We start from the raw sequence: 17,674 nt of genomic DNA on the forward strand, positions 1-17,674 counted from the left end.
TATTTATGGTGTCCAAAAATCTCATATGTGGAGATTATATGTTCAATAATGTCCTATAGCTTCATTTAACCTATTTGTTGTTATTGTATAAAGGCACTCCAGCCACCCCAGCTACCCCAGCCAATATTGTTCAGGGACTACCAGACTGGGCTTCCCAGATAACCAACACAGACACTGTGGCAGCTGTGGCGCAAATCTTACAAAGTCCTCAGGGGCAACAGGTTGGAGAAAATGTGGTTCTGTGCTGTAATACACTTGGTCTCTTCCTAATATTGAATTTAGAAAGATTCCTACTGACTTAAAAAAAATTTCTGTAAAATATTTTGTGTTTATGCTTCAAAGTATTTGAAATCTTTTTGTCTGCCACCAGCTTCAACAGCTTGTACAAAGCCTGCAAATGCAGCAACAAAAGCCTCAGCCCTCACTGCTTCAGGCCTTGGATGCTGGTCTGGTTGTACAACTGCAGGCTCTGACCGCTCAACTCACTGCAGCTGCGACTGCTAACACCCTCAACCCCCTAGAACAGAGGGTCTCCTCTTTTAACAAGGTACTACTTAATCGATCTTAGGTATTCATAGAATAATTTCCTCTTCGTTGTGGGAGTTAGGTTCCAGGTCTGCCAGCGAAATGTGAAACGCTGCAATACAGAGACTATATTACATTATTATTATCATACTATATTACTATGTCAACATCTACACAAATTAAAACACTTTTTGAAAACATTGCAAACGTATTTGAGTGGACAAAAAAAAAAAATCAAAGAATCTTGGCCTCGGTCTGCCAGGTGAGCACAAACATGTAAATAAGTCTTCTGCTTGCTTAAAGAAAGACTCTCCCCAAAATTCATATGTACAATAAACCCTCCAATGTGAAGTAATATTATTTTTACATGTATTTTGGACATTAATTGAAAAAAAAATTGATAATAAAGAACATTTTTGAAATCGAAGCCAAATCTGGATATGTGCCAGCTTTCACAGCCAGACCCGGAGTAAACATTCTTGACCCCGCCCCTGACGTCGCTGGTGCTTAGCATTACAGACCATTCGTTCTAGCTAGACCAAGATGCCGATGTTTTGTGCACCAAACTGGAACAAAACAGAGAAAAGGTGCCCAAATTTATCCTCCTTTAACTTCCCGTGGGGTCAACCTGACAGAATAAAGCTGTGGCTGTCACAGTTGAGGCTCGTTCATCAGCCGGGGAAATTTGCTTGCATCAAACCATTTCTGGTTATTAGCTGTTGAGCTATAGCCTCTTGTGCCGGTACTGTATGAGCAACAACATATTTTATGAGGCAGGACGGTGGAGCAGCTGTAAAGCGTTGGCCTCACAGTTATGAGGACCCGGGTACGAACCCGGACCTCCGTGTGTGGAGTTTGCATGTTCTCCCCGTGTCTGCGTGTGTTTAACCCGTCTCCTGCCTGTTGACAGCTGGGATGGGCTCCAGCACTCCCGCAACCATCGTGCGTCTAAGAAAATAGATGGATGGATGTGTATACGTGTAATCAATCACCTTAGGGAAGTCCCAATTTTTTGGGGGGAATTTTATATTCCAGATAAATATAAACCATTAGATAGTCCTACACTGTGCTCAGAAAATAGGCTCGTATTTTTGATAAACTGACATACCCCTTAGCATTCATAAAGCTCATATAGCATTCACATAGGATTCCAACACCATTAAAAATGTGTACTCACTGATTTTCCACTGGATGTACAAGTGCTCCTTTCATCAAACTGTCAAGGATCATAAGTAAATATATGTAATACGTCTTCGTCCAAACAAAAAAACTTTGTATCTATTATCTAGTATCTATGTTATGCAGATATGTTGATCATGATCCAAGTTCATTTCGATACGCTCCATTTTTTTGGTCGACATTTTCAAACTCACGACAACACTGGCATTCCGCCACAGTTGGCATTAGGTCACAATGAGAACACGAACACCAGTCTTTTGAAATGAGCCTGTCTGGAACATCTCCGAGGTCCATGTTATGCTCGTCCATTAGAGTCACGCCCCGTCCCCAACACGTCAAGTTCCGTCTGGCTGCTTGAAAAGTAGGTCTTGGGGTAAAAAAGTTTGGCCACCCTGCTGTATATTCTCTACATAAAAAACAACTCTTCAGAAAAGCATCAAACATATCTCCGCATCCCATATAATGTGATTATTGTTCGTTGTCAGCGCCACGCCCCCTCTCCAACACATCAAGTTCCGCCTGTGTGTATTCTGGCTCAAACGCATAGGCTTAAACATTGTACATTTTTATTTTTGTTTTGTTTGCTCAATGGCGGGACTTGTAATAACATGGAGCATAGGCTTGATGGATGGATGGATGGATGGATGGATGGATGGATGGATGGATGGATGGATGGATGGATGGATGGATGGATGGCTGGCTGGCTGGCTGGCTGGCTGGCTGGCTGGCTGGACGGATGGACGGATGGATGCTGAACACCTGCAAAAGACTTGATTGTTGAGACTCATAATTTCCGCTAGCCAGTTTTTTTTTAAGTCACAGGGGACAGCTCAAGAGTCAGACTTCCCGCACTAGATAAGTCACCAGTGCCATCTATGGCTATTCACTGGAATTGCAAGTGACTTAGTAATAACAGTCTGGCCTATTTGTAGAGCTACTAAACTATACATCAGAGGTTCCCAAACTTTTTTTTACAACGCCCCCTTTTTGGAGATAAAATATTTTCAGCCCCCCCAATCTCAAACCCTCTGACACACACAGTTTTCACTAATCACTGCAGTGGTCACTTTTACACTTTAAAATTATACTGTTGGGTTTATCAAGCCCCCAAGAATATTTTTTTCAACTAACAAAAACACTTATTTCTGACATATAGTGATATTTTCTGTGATTAAAAATTGTTAAAATTGGACACCCTATGGATGTTCAACAGAAAACTCTGCGACATCGTGCGATTACTTTATTTTTCCCCTTTCCTGCTTATCATGAACTAGGTTTGTGCCTCTTTTTCCAGAAACTCTTAGGGCAGTTTGACTTTGGGAATGAGTCTGAGCGTGGTGAAGAATCCAAGAAGGAAACATCATCCTCTCAACTGTGAGCTAATAATGTTTCATTATAGAGAATCATTTCACTGAATACGTTTTGATGCATCTAAGCCACGTTGTCCACCGTTCGCAGGCCTATGGTGTCAGAGCCCATCAACAGCTCACTGTTCCACCAACTTGCAGAGCAGCTGCAGCAGCAGAATCTGGAACAGTTTCAGAAGCAACTGCTGGAGCACCAGCAAAAGGTAGAATCACATAAGGATACAGTGTGCAGTTCTATTTTACTTTATTTAAATGTTAGCTCCTTAGATTAAAGATAAGTTTAAAAAAAATACAAAAAAAATGTTACAAAGGTAAATTTTTTTCAAATAATGGTAAGAAATAGAAACAGATTTTGAGGCAATTTTTCTACTTTTCATCCTTGAATGAGAGGTATAATTTTCTGTTGTTTCTGTCAATGTTATTGTACTTGGTGAATATTTTCTGAAACTTAGGGGTCAAATGGAAAGATTGAGATCTGTCAGAAAAATTACATCTTTTCTGAAAATCATTCACCTATACTTGGATAAGTTAACCAATTTACTGATGATGTATTTGGACAGGCTTTGAGCATAGAAGGACAGGAGACCCTATTTGGACAGGAGAACTCTGTTGCAACTGCTCAGGGTAGCAATCAGCCGCAGGTTCCTGAGCCAGAGACCAAAATGGATGACTCCATAGACAACCAGCAACAGGTACCAAAGGCCATGTGACTAGACTGGACCATGGAAGTTTAAAGTCAATGTGAGAGTATATGGATTATTTGTAGAGTTTACTCCAATTTTATCTGCCTGAACAGATCGGCCGATAATTGGAATTTTTTGCTGATCGAACGATCAGTTTTTTGACGTCATAATTCGCTGATCCAATCAATGACGTCATTGATCCGCTCCAAGACAGACATTTACTCCACATCGCCATTGTGCACACTATATCTGAATCCAGTTTATTTTTCATACAATCGTATTTATAATAAGTTTTTGTTTCTTTTGGCTTAAAACCTTAAATATTTGACAGCCAATAGGTTCCATCCATCCATTTTCTTAGCCGCTTATCCTCACAAGAGTCGGCGGAGTGTTGGAGCTTATGTCAGGTGTTAACAAGCAGGAGGCGATGTACACCCCGAACTGGTTGCCAGCCAATCACAGGGCACAGAGAGACAAACAGCCACACCCACAATCACACCTAGGGACAATTTAGAATGCCCAAATAATGTTGCATGTTTTTGGGATGTGGGAGAAAACCTGAGTGCCCGCAGAAAACCCACACTGGCACGGGGAGAGCATGCAAACTCCACAAAGGGAGGGCAGGGGTTGAACCCGGGACCTCAGAACTGTGAGGCCAATGCTTTACCAGCTACATCACCGTGCCGCCAGCAATTAAGTTATTTTTAAAAAACAATGTTGGTGGTATGGTAGAGCAGATGACACTTAATGCACAGATAAGACTACAAGACAAATTTTCTCTTTCACGATTCCACTGTCAGACTACTGCAATAAAATCTTGTATTCCGATCCCAACGCATCCCGTTTTTTACGGTCATTGGGCTTCATATATTTAGCTCATATGTGACCGGATACAATCATTACCATTGGGATGAAAACATGAGTGGTTTGCGCCGACTTTATTATAAGAAGAAAATGAGGGAAAAAACATGTGGTGGTGCTCACCAAATCTCAGGACAGGGGAGGACATACTTGTAAGGCTTGCTTGAGGGATGTTCACATACAAAACGTTACATAGCCTAGCAAGCTAGCGCCAGCGCTCATGGTTGTGTGTTAACATCCTGCCGTTGTACTGAACACATGATCCGACCAGAGCAGCAAATTGCTACACTTTTGGAGACAAGGAACATACTTTACAATTGAAAAATCTCATGGCACACCAGCAAACAAAAATGTCACAAAAAGTACATACATTAATTGCTCTATGTACTTAACTGCCATCAAATAGAAGACCATTAATTTGTTCTGTCTATCGCTATCACTCACTGGCATAAATAGATGAACAAATATTCATTGTTTATTGTAAATATATACTTTTTGAACAATGAGGTACACAAGTATCCATCCATCTTGTGATTGGTTCTCTTTTAATCTCACTGATTGGTAATCGACCCCAAAAATCCTGAATGTGTAAAGTAAATATTTCCCATTTACTTCCACCAAATTCTGGTTTTCTAAGAGAATGATTCCCAACCACTGCTCTGCGCACGTAAATGTGTCATCAGAATACATGTGAGAATGAGAATATGGGCATTTACAGTTTAATTAAATAATGAAGATTGGGGTGAAACATAACAAATGCATTTGTGTTATTTGAACTGTGTTGAATTCATCCTCAAGGACATGGATCTTGATGAAGGCCCGGATGGAATGGAAGAGGATAACTTTGAGACAGAGGACAATAAGACAATTACCACCCGCTCCAGAACACGGTCAAGGTCACGTTCTCGGTCAGTCATGAATCAAAACAAATGTTATATTTGTCCTCATTTAACACAATTTTTCATCTGACACAGGCGTGTTTCATAAAGAACAAAAATAGAAAACATTCCTATAATATTTGTTGGTGTCTCTACAGGTCTCCCAAAAGGCGAAGGTCTCGGTCCAGATCAGGGTCACGGAAGCGCAAGCATCGTAAGCGGTCGCGCTCACGTTCCAGAGATCGTAAGAGAAAGACATCGCGATCGTACTCAAGTGAAAGACGTGCCCGAGAGCGAGAAAAAGAACGACAGAAGAAAGGACTGCCTCCTATACGATCTAAAACTCTTAGTGGTAATTAAATATTAATCTTGTTGAGTTGTTTAGATCAAAAACTTAATTTTGTATAAATTATAATTGTTTGTATTTTCACCCTTTATCTAGTGTGCAGCACAACCCTTTGGGTTGGCCAGGTGGACAAAAAGGCCTCTCAGCAAGACCTCACAAACCTGTTTGAAGAGTTTGGACAAATAGAATCTATAAATGTAAGATACCCTGTCTAACTGAGTGTGATAGGGTTAGCACACCCTTACCCCCTCTCATTTTACGGTTCCATACATCCCAAACGATTTCTCCTTTTCATGTTGAAAATTTTTAGTAATTGAATGAATATTGCTATATTGAAATTTAGTCATGTCTTGTGTCATTTTATTTTACATCTTTGACCTTTACAGATGATCCCTCCAAGAGGCTGTGCCTACATCTGTATGGTTCACAGACAGGACGCATACCGAGCACGCCAGAAGCTCAGCACAGGTTCCTGCAAGATTGGCTCCAAGATAATCAAGGTACACTTTGCTGCTCTATGCTGTAATATGATAGAATGCAAAGCCATTTTCCCCATGGTTCCTTTGTAATTTAATTTGACCTCTAGCAGTAGAACCTGTGATGGCTTGATGTCTTTATAGAGTCTGTCTTTGTAGACACTTTGTTCGCTTCCCATCTTCACTTCTTGTGCTTTTTAATGCAGATTGCTTGGGCCTTAAACAAAGGAGTAAGACAAGAATACAAGCAGTTTTGGGACGTGGACCTCGGAGTCACCTACATACCATGGGAAAAAGTTAAAGTGGATGACTTGGATGGTTTTGCTGAAGGAGGAATCATCGATCAAGAGACTGTCAATGATGGTGAAATTCCATTCATTTATCATTTGTCAGAAATAAGTGATTGACTCAGATATGGCCCTACCCAAAGTTATCTGAAAAATAGAAGAAGCAATTATACATAAAAACAGACATTAATTACAGCCGAAAGTTAGCGTACCACCTTCTCTGCTGACTCTATATTATGTTGCTGCAAAATTTAGTTCGTTGTGCACTGTTCATCACCTTGAAATGCTGTCGATAGTTGTTAACCAAGCACCCCCTGTATTAGTCCTGCAATCAAAACTCCAGAATTTATGAGTATATTTACAATATCAGGTGTATTATAAGAGCTACAATATACTATATCAATAAAACTGACACATTAAACAAAGAAAATTAACTTACAATTAACCAGAATGTTCACCCAAACCATGTAATTTTGTTCAACTAAAGTCCACTTGCCAATGGTAACACAACACAACACAAACTGGTACTTTAATGCTCTCAGCTTTGTGGGAACCACTCTTATTACTGGAGTTTAGCTTCACACTGTTGCTGCCTTGCCTTCTTCCTCTTAAATAAACTCCATCTCTTCCAGTAGACTTCAGTGCTGCCCTGCATATTGCTGTACAGTGAATGTGAAATGTCAGCCTTATTGTATGTAGCAAATAAATGTATGATAATAGCAATCTTAACTAATGGCAGTAGCAACAAACAAACACAATTAATTTTGTTCAGTAATATTCAAGCTTTGTTTTTCTTCAGAGTGGGACACAGCTAAGACTTCAGAGGCAACCAAGGATGCTATAAGCCAACCACTTAGCACTGAGACAACACCAGCATCAAACAGTCAAAGTGAAAGCTACAACCAGCAGGTCACTATGATGCCTGTGCAGGTAATAAAGATGGTGACAATCAACAAACCTATAAATATTTTATTTGAATGGTCATTGATAAGATTGAATTTTGTGTATGAGCATTCCCTTTTGTTTTATAGTTCTTCCCACAGTCCACATTTATCACATTATTTGTACAGTAGTCAGACAACCCCTGAAAATGAAGGTTCAGTTGAACATTATATGAAAATTTTGGTGGCATTGCAACTAAAGCAGTCATTTTCTACTTACTGTTGTCTCTCCTACTCAGCTACCAGTGGCCCCAACTGTTCCTGGCGCAGTAGGCTTGGTGCCCCCTAACTTTCCTGTCAGTATGAGCATTCCCCCGCCAGGTTATGGGCCACCACCACCATTCTTAAGACCCACCTTCAACGCCTCACAACCACCTCCAGGTAAATATTTTTGAATGCTGCTATTCAAGGACACTGATGTGTTCCATATATATCTGCTATAGATGATACAGAGAGACCATATGAGAAATTCTTCCATGGTCCCCCCCTCCCCCCCATTCCCTTTTAAACAAAACTAAAGTGCACATAAACTTAGTAAAACGCATCTTGCACATATTCATTAGCACCTGTTTTCACACGCTTACACTTATATTGTTCTTCAAACTATAAGCAATGTGTACTTGCTTCAGACTGTCACATAAACAGCTGCTACTGTAACACACACTGGCAGCAACATGTTCAAAAAGAACATAAAATAGTACAGGCATCTACTGTTATTGATCAAAATTATATGAAAATTACCCAGGTTTTCTCTGGTCTGTTGGAACAATCCAGAATGTAATAGCAAAAGGTGGGACTACAACGAAAGTACAAACCTTTTAAGTTCAGATTCACCCGTCTAATGTACCGGTATATACTGGGCTTTCCACGATCAGGATTTTTTGGGAAGATCAGTGAGTTAAAAAAAAAAATCAGATCACAAGATAAAGCAATCGGTGTATTTAAATGACCTGTTGATTTACTGGATATACATGTGTACTTAATTGTTCAAAAAATATAAATTTACAATAAATAATTATCTTCATTTATCTATTTATGCCAGTAATGCACAGTGACAGACAGAGCACTGGTGAACACGAACACGTTTTTTGCTCCTGTTTTCGTTTTATAATACAGTTACCACGATCCATTCATCCACTTATCATATTTACACACAGACACCAGTGCTAGCACTATCTCGCTAGGCTACATAACGTTTTGTTGATTGCTTGCGAGCCACATCATATTAAAGCAGCGTGAAGACACCTCAAGCAAGCTTTACACGAATGTCTTTTCCTGTCCGAACCACCAGTGACCACCAACACGTTTTCTCGCCCTATTTTGTTCTTAGAATACAGTCGGCAAGATCCGCTCGTGTTTTCATCCCTACAGTAACGAGTATTTGGTTGCATTTGAGTTGACCAAATAAAAGCCCGCTGATCATAAAAAAGGGGATGCAGTGGTATACAAGAATATGATACAAGATTTTATTGTAGTAGTCTGACAGTGCAATCATGAAAGAGCAAATTTGTTTTATAGTCTGATTTGCTCATTACTTGTTGCCCTGTCTTAGTCATCTTGTATACCCCATTGCGTGTTTTTTTAAAAATAACTTTATTGCCTGTCAGATATTTACAGTACTATGTCAAAAGACGCACACAAAAATCTATGTAAATACTACCATATAAAAATAAATACCTTTTGGATTCAGATAAACTGCACAACGTCAGTCACTGATTGCATCGGCCAATTATGACACTAAAACCGATCAGCAAAAAATGGCAGATTCTGAATAGGCCAATACAATCGGTGTGAAGTATAGTAAAAACACATAACAAATTAAAAAATCCCCATGTAATGGGGGGCACAAATCATGAACCATAAATATAATGGGAACACTGCATGAAAGATTCTTAGCATATATTGTTTCATTTTGTCCTCCAGGTTTTATGCAGGCAGCACAGACTGCAGCCATGGCCACACCACCAGTTTGTAAGTGTTACTTACATGACTGCCTTTTGATTCAGATGTGACTATAACGTCATTTTGACCAATGTCTTTTTGACCCTCCTATAGCTCTAGTGCAACCCCCGGTGGCAACCAGCCAGGAAACAGTGAAGGAATCACCTTTCAGTTCAATGATCCCAACAACCTGCTCAATGCCTGGTGGCTTCATGTCCTCCGCTGTCCCTGGACCCAATGTGTTTAATGCGGTTGGAGTTCAAAGTCAGCACTCGAGTGACAAAAGGCCGCCACCCGCTAAGGGTTTGGAAGGGACACAGGAGCTCACGATTCAAGGTGAAGCAACATTACAGATGATACATTGATAGATGAGTCATCAACGCATGGAAAGTTACATTAACCTGTTGTATGTGATCTCCTCCCCATGGTATGCATAATGCAGGTCGGAGTGGAATTGGCCTCCTTGGCATGCAGCCCACAGCCTCCCTCGCCCACCCACTTCACCAGGCTGGAATGGCGGGACAAAGAATGCCTGGAATGATGCCGTTGGATGTCCGTCCTAACCTCCTTCAGCCTGGGGCTGGTGCTCGCTTCCCCCTCCTTCTGCAGCAGGGACCCGGCCAGCAGCCTGGTGGCCATCTTGACGGCTCCCTTCAGGCTCAAGCCCATGTCAGGCCCCCCTTCCCTCAACTAGATCCCTTTCACCGGCCCCCTCATCAGGCTAATGATAATGTAGCCAAGACAGAAGAGTCCTCCTCAGGGGCAGATGAGGGTAAAGACCAGGACTACCGCTTCCCCCCAGTAGACAAGCCGAGTACAGGTCTGCTGAGAACACCACCACCGGAGCATCGGACGCCCCTTAGTGGTGCTGGGGCAGGAGGCAGGCCCCCATTGCTACAAACACCAGGAACTCAGCCAGCTAGAGGCAATCTGCTTGGACGTCTGCAGGCTCTCGCCGGCTTTACCCCTGATAATCACTGGAACCAGTCAAGGGGGGACTTTGATGAACGTGATGGAATGGATCGCCCTAACCAAGGGCAGCACTTCCCTAACCGCTTTGACAGCCGTCCCGGAAACACAGCTTCCAAGAATGTTGGTGGGCCGCAGCCATGGAACCGTGGTGGTGGAGCCCCTTTTGAAAGTGACCTAGATGAACGAAGATCCCAGTGGGACAGGCAAAGGGATAGAGATGAAAGAGATTTTGACTTTAGGAGAGAAATGAATGGAAACCGTCAAGGCCGTGAGCGGGATAGAGACAGGGAGAGAGGGCGAGACCGTCCCCGAGAACACGACAAAGATCGCGAAAAAGAACGAGAGCGGGAACGTGGCAACTGGACTCCTGTCCTCCCTCTACCAACACCACTTCTTCCTACACCACCTCTCAACCCTGGTCTGAACCTGAATCAAGGGAAGCTGCTCACCCCACTCAAATTAAACACCCCCATTCAGTCACGATTCCACTCTCCCCTGCTGTCTCAAGCTCAGGCCAAGGCGTCTAAGTTTGGTCAACATCCCCCACCGGCTCCTGTTCAGTTAGCAGAGCCCAAAATATCCAGCCAAACAGCAGAGGTGGAACCACAGAAGAACATTGCTTCTTTGCCCGAGACCCCTCAATCCCAATCCCCACCTTCAGCTCAATTTGACAACAAGGCACAGAACCGATTGCCCAGTTCACCCGCTGAGGCACCATCATCACTGCAGCCAGAGACCACTCTACTATCTGAATCACTACACCAAGCCTCAGACCAGCCCTTTCCCCAGACGACCAGGTCCTCAGACACTCCGAGCCAGGCATCTCCTGTGGGCCTCACACAAGCAGCCAGCTCCCCTGAAGAGATAAAGTACTCTCTGGAGGAGCACATAAGCCCACAGGAGAAGACTGAGGAGGTCTTACAAGAGAAACCCCCTTCTCCCAAGGCCCAGTGGCTCAATGGGGCTGAGATGGACAAAAGCACGGTGTTCAAGCCCACACCGGACGCATCTCCTGAGCCCACCAAGTCTGCGCTTCCTGAAAGCGAACCCAAGCAGGAGCAGGCTCCGCCCCCTCCGGACGTAGACATTGTACAGAGTGAGGCCGTGGAGGAAGCTGCAAGTGAGCCAGTGCTAGACACTGACACACACACTGAGGGGACATAATCATCACTCAGTAGGTAACAGATCATTTTGTACAGTTGTCTTTTCTTCTCTGTACTCATGTCAGCAAAGCATCACAACCACACGGGACACGGCAAATAACGATCCACCAATACCGACAACTCTATACCAGTGTACTTAGAGAGCTAATTAGCTGACATATTCATAATTGTTTTTTTTGTATTTTTTTTCCTTTTTCAGTTGTACTGCCACCACATCAGATTTTATGAATTTATCCTATCAAATACCCAAATGTTTGGTTTATGAGGGGGAATGTGTTTTGACCTTCCTATGGAAGACAGGATGACATCATGGCTGTTCAGCAATGGATCGAATACAGTTGCACACAACTCTTAAAAATGGCACTTGCGGGCTCATTTCTGACAACTCCTTTTAAAATGCTGCTGCAAATTTTTTAGTGAATGCTTTTAAGGTGCCCTGTGTTTTTTTAGACACACAGCCTACCAAAACAGTAAGACAGTTACTACTCTTCAAAGTAGAACCATTTGAAATAAAACCATGAACATGTTGTATCCCCAAATCAATGTATGTAATCTGTTTCTAACTATACAGTGAAGCTGAGCAAACTAACACAGCATGGGGAGGAGCAATGGATAAGAAAATGACAGCAGGGATATGCTGGATGTCTGGTGCATATTGTTTTAGTGTGAAATAAACATTTGTCTCCTTGAACACGCTTTAGGACTGCTTTTCTGACCCAGGACCAGTGGAAACACTTCTTTCCCCACTCACACAAACACACACACGCTGTCACTTCAGACAATTTGATGTTCTTTGGAGCTCAAATTGCACCTATCCAACCCCGTCTACAGAGCACTCAGGTGGATGGGGAATGAGGGACATAGTTTTAAATTATGGATGACTTCAGCCTGGGTTCTGCTTGGTGACTGTTGCAAATTATTGGATCGTGCCTTTTTGAACTGACTCTTTCACAATGCTACTTTGCTATACGCACTAAACTGTGTGTGTGCGCTACCTGAACAGAATTAACAAAACTTTTGACGTGTGGTAGCTGGAGAGTTTGTACAACACGCAAGCTGGAAGAGACTATATACTTGTTCTGTGCATGCAGCCTTGTAGGCTCCTGTCATTCTTGTAGTGCTTTTTTGTTGAGACACACCGCTAGAGATGCTTAGGCTACTGTTCAACCACAGGAGATGTGATGTGAAATAAAAGTTGAAGGTGGATCAGATATTACTACTATTTCTTATTATTATGAATCTAGATTTTTTTGGAACAACTATCATACACCACAATAAACCCCCATTTCTTGCAGAGATTTATTCCGGACACACACACAATAGGGGGAAATCTGCGCTATACAGAGACAAGTACTAGTAGTCTATGAGTAAAGTTTAATTTTTTTACTCTCTCACTTTCTCTCTACATATAAAGAGAGTTTTATATATATATAAATACACTGTATATATATCATTATATACATACAGTAGTGTTCAAAATAGCAGTCCAATGTACCTAACCAGATTAATCCACATTTTTTGTTATTTTTTTGTTGCTACATGTCAAACAAGTTGCCAGAGGGTGCGGAAGATTATCATAAAACCAACAAAATCAAGCATTCATGATACACACACTCTTAAGGCTGTGCAATTTGTTGAAAGGCGTGTTTTAAAAAATAGCCGTCTGCTGTTGACTTAAACTCAAAATTATTTTGTACACATTTTTTTGTTTATCGGATTCACCAATCCTTACAATCACTAAACTAAAATTTGATTATATGACCACAGTTTTTTATAACTGCTTGACATCTGTGTGGCATGGAGTCAACCAACCCGTGGCACCATTCAGATGTTATTCCACCCCAAGATTCCTTAACAACATTCCACAATTTATTTACATTTCTTGGTTTTGCTTCAGAAACAGCATTTTTTTTTATCTCACCCCACAAATTCTCGTTGGATTAAGGTCTGGGGATTGGACTGGCCACTCCATCACATTAACTTTGTTAGTTTGGAACCGAGACTTTGCATGTTTACTTGTGTTTGGGGTCATTGTCTCTTTGTTCACTGGGTACTGTGGCTTAATTCTGGGGTTTGGGGTCATTTCACAAACTTTCTGCGGCCCCTTGATACAAAAGGAAAAATTTTATACTCATCAATCCCCAAAATGTTCCTCCATTTCTCTTTAGGCCTGTTGATTTGTAATTTGGCAAATTCTAGCCTCTTCTGCACATGCCTTTTTTTTAACATAGGGATTTTACAGGGGATTTTTGTAAATACACATCTCTTCTCACTCTCACAGTACTTCCGGTAACTCCAGACTGTCTTTGGTCTTTGTGGAGCTGAACGTTGGCTGACCCTTTACCATTCTGGTTATTCTACGATCCATTTTGATGGTTGTCTTCCGTCTTCTGACACGTGTCTCTCGTTTCGCTCTTCATTTTAAAGGAGAAGTCCGGTCGTTTGGATTAACAATGTATCCAACAGATCATGTCATATGTACTGTACCTTGAAAATTTGGCCTTAATTCTCCATCATTTAATGGTGTCTTGAGAAGATTTTTATTGCCAATTATGAATTTTCATGGGTGTCACCATTTTGGCGAGTCACATGACCTACGTGCGCAAATAAAGAAATCGCCAGTTTGTAGTGTCTACAAATGTGGTACCACCCCAATAAGATACAGTAAAATACCTTACTGTATCAAGAAATTTTGCCATAATTCAGATAGAAATAATCCGCAGAATGTTTGGTGGTATGTTCTGCCCAGTAAGAAAAAAAAAATCATTTAAGGAGTGGAAACCGGAGTGCCCGGAGAAAACCTACGCAGGCACAGGGAGAACATGGCACACTCCACAATTCTCGAACCCGGGTCCTCAGAACTGTAAAACCATCTACTATATTGGAGGCAGTATTAACTTGCACCAAGCCAAAGATCATTTCATTCTCACTTGGACCCTGGCCACCCTCTTGGCGAAAACAACCTTTCCCACAATATGAGGGCCTGCCTTTCACTGATGGGTTCTACCATCCTTCATGGCCACAAGTGCTGTCCTCAGTGCAGTCCTCCGCTGGCTGGCCTAGACGCACTCCAAAATCGATAGGATGGATGAATGGTGCGTCCCGCGTGTCGGCCTCCGTGCAGTCAGACTCCGTGTCATTCCCGTCCGAAGAACCACCCGAATATTCAACATTAATTACAGCCACATGTTCAAATCTGTATGGAAGTTTTATTCCTCCGTCTTCCCGAGCAACCGATACTGCTATTTCTTCATCATATTAGGATAAATCTGAGAAATCAGCGCTGGCCATAATTGTTTCCCAACGTAAGCGAACCTTTGTTCTGGCACGTAAAACATCACATCCGCGCACTTATGTCATGTGACTCGCCAAAATGACAACGCCCATGAAAATTCGTAATTGCCGATTAAAATCTTCTCAAAACACCATTAAATGACATAGGATTAATGTCAAATTTTCAAGGTACAATATATATGACAAGACCTATTGGATACGTTGTTAATCCAAATGACCAGACGTCTCCTTTAAGACGTTCAAGATCATTTTAGCTGAATAGACTAATTAGAATAATTTTTTGCACTCCAAACTTTTAAATCAAAGTACGCTGTTCTTCTGAGCAAAGTGTTGAACGACCCATTTTCCTGAGGCTTTCAAGGAGAAATGCATGTTCAACAGATGTTGGCTTCATCCATAAAATAGGGGGCAGCTGATCCACACCTGTTTTCAACAAAACTGATGATGTCACTGATTGAATTTATGATTCAATGATTGAACTGACTGAACAGTATTTGTTATACTATCACACCCCTTTCAACAAATTGCCCAATTGCACAGCCTTTGGAGTGTGTCTATTATGAATACTTGGTCTTGTTGATTTTTGGAGAATCTACTGCACCTACTGGTAACTTGTTTAATCTATAGCAATCAAAAAAGGTCTGAAAACGTGGATTAATCTGGGTAGTCACATTGGACTGCTATTATTTTGATCACTACTGTACATACTGAAAAATTAAATACATAATCTTATTAAAGCACACTTTTTCCAGTTTTCCTTATTGCTTGTTCTCACTCGGTTTTCAAATAAGATGAAACGTTTGCTTCAAGCTGTTCAAAAAGCATTTACATTTTATAAATTAAAAGTGTACATTTTTTCACCAAACCATGTTTTCTCGTGTAACAAAATTTTGCTAGCTTAATGCTAAGATATCTTATGAAATACGAAAGGAAGACTGTATGGAAATCAGCATAGCTATTTCAGAAGTTAACTCTCAACTGACGAAATGCACCCAAACATCTATTTAAATGCTAAAATGTTAAACTAAACCATGTGCGTTTGTGTTACGAAAGTCTGCTAGTTTAATGCTAATCTGAAACGCCATAGACCGGCTAATGGAAATTAGACGAGATACTCCAAATGTTTACTGTATAACTGACACATTACATGAAATATAATTAAACATTAATCCTTGAGCCAAACATAGTTTTGTTTAATAAAAATTCACTTGCTTAATCCTAATGAAACACAACAGGTTAACGGAAATTAGCTGTCCCAGAAATTATAAACCTTAAAACAACTGTTCCTTTAGTGCACATAGGAACAGCAAATAATATTCAAGTATTCTCTCTGGTCTAGGTGAATAATGAGAATTAAAATTCAAAATGTATTTCATTACACTGTCTTGGCATTTTGCAGCACAACGTGGTACACTGATGGTGAATGACTAAATCCGAATTAACCTGCATAGTGTAAAAATGCATTAAAAAAAATGACCGTTTAAAAATTGCGATAGATTTGCTGCCATTTCCAACAGTTCAGATGAGCAAAAACGCTACCACCAATACAATTACTCACATACCAGAATAGAAAAGCAATACATTTTGACGCATATCTTTAAATGTGTACTTTGCTGCTGTTTCTTTACAATTTCGTATTTAGACTGAACCTAAATAAATCTATCAAAGATGATAGAAAATTGATGTATTAACAACAGAAATGAAGCTGTAATGTTCTAGCTACCGTATTCACCTCTTCAGTCGACAAGAATTGAGCCACCACTCACTCAGACCACAAGGCCTTCTGCACTTAATATAATAAGGGAACACAATGGGATTAGTTCAAATAACACATTGTGGTAGAGGAAGATTCATTTATATGTAATTCCGCCCCTTCTAGCCACATTAGTATTCCATGTTCCTAAGCAGATAAATCATCCAAAATACAAATAGATGGCTCCCTTTGTCAAAGTTCATCCATAAATCTGTAATACCACAAAACAACGAGCCATGTAGATAAATCCTTTCCGAAAGTGAATTGTATACTATTTTCAATAAAAAGTTAATAGAATGAGTGAGGTGACTAGTTAGTATAGCGTATTGTTACAGTGCTCCATTGGCATCATTAGTGTAGATTGGATTTCTTTATTTAATATAACCTGCAATTACAAACAATGTGTAGGCAGGTAATTGTTGGGAGGTTAAAGATCTAATGACAAAGTGAAATAGTTTACTCCCTGTTCGTGATGAGGCGGTGATACTGACGCTTTAGAGTTGACTGAGCAAATTAACTAAGGTGGCTGAAGATCTGTGGTTGTCCGTGGTTGAAATCGGTCTTGACTGGCTGGTTGTCATAGCTGAGCTACCGGGAAGGAAAGAAGCCATGGGGCCTCTTGCAGAATCATTCCTGGCTCTGACCGTTAGAGGTCAGTATGGCACCATGTAGCATTCAGCCATTACTGTGCAAGAAATGGCCTCTGCACACAATTCTTTAGTATGACCAGGCTATAGAAAATTGCATGGGTGAAATCGATCATTTGCATTCCTCTTTAGGGATCGTGTGTGTGATCAGTGGATTGAGCTTCTTTTACATGGTAGTGTTCGGCATGCTTTTTGTTATGCTCGGCACTTTGTTAATTTGATTCACGCTTTTGATTGGTTGAGTAACAGCAGCCACATCATCTTCCTTCCTAGTCTGGTGAACAGTCGACGACTTTTGCAGGAGCATCCATCAATTCTGCATGCATGAGAGAGGAATCCCCTATCTTACTGTAATTTTTCA

At 41.1% G+C, this 17,674-nt stretch overlaps 1 protein-coding gene across 3 annotated transcripts in view; it reads left to right on the plus strand.

Annotated features, from left to right (window-relative positions):
* Window positions 1–12,830, plus strand: part of scaf8 (SR-related CTD-associated factor 8) — a 46,318-nt gene extending 33,488 nt beyond the window's left edge. For 2 of the 3 annotated variants that reach the window (XM_061842929.1, XM_061842931.1), the window contains exons 6-20: window positions 94–221; window positions 371–547; window positions 2,999–3,078; window positions 3,163–3,274; window positions 3,632–3,763; window positions 5,414–5,523; window positions 5,652–5,845; window positions 5,936–6,036; window positions 6,226–6,339; window positions 6,522–6,678; window positions 7,402–7,532; window positions 7,783–7,924; window positions 9,467–9,514; window positions 9,599–9,820; window positions 9,927–12,830. In XM_061842929.1, coding sequence (XP_061698913.1) covers window positions 94–221; window positions 371–547; window positions 2,999–3,078; window positions 3,163–3,274; window positions 3,632–3,763; window positions 5,414–5,523; window positions 5,652–5,845; window positions 5,936–6,036; window positions 6,226–6,339; window positions 6,522–6,678; window positions 7,402–7,532; window positions 7,783–7,924; window positions 9,467–9,514; window positions 9,599–9,820; window positions 9,927–11,620 — 3,542 coding nt within the window. In that variant the 3' untranslated portion in view covers window positions 11,621–12,830. The remainder of the gene's footprint in view (window positions 1–93; window positions 222–370; window positions 548–2,998; window positions 3,079–3,162; window positions 3,275–3,631; window positions 3,764–5,413; window positions 5,524–5,651; window positions 5,846–5,935; window positions 6,037–6,225; window positions 6,340–6,521; window positions 6,679–7,401; window positions 7,533–7,782; window positions 7,925–9,466; window positions 9,515–9,598; window positions 9,821–9,926) is intronic. The other variant, XM_061842930.1, reaches the window with a different exon arrangement.
* Window positions 12,831–17,674: the final 4,844 nt, after the last annotated feature.

This window comes from Syngnathoides biaculeatus, chromosome 15 (genome assembly GCF_019802595.1).
Source record: "Syngnathoides biaculeatus isolate LvHL_M chromosome 15, ASM1980259v1, whole genome shotgun sequence".
Taxonomy (NCBI): Eukaryota; Metazoa; Chordata; class Actinopteri; order Syngnathiformes; family Syngnathidae; genus Syngnathoides; species Syngnathoides biaculeatus.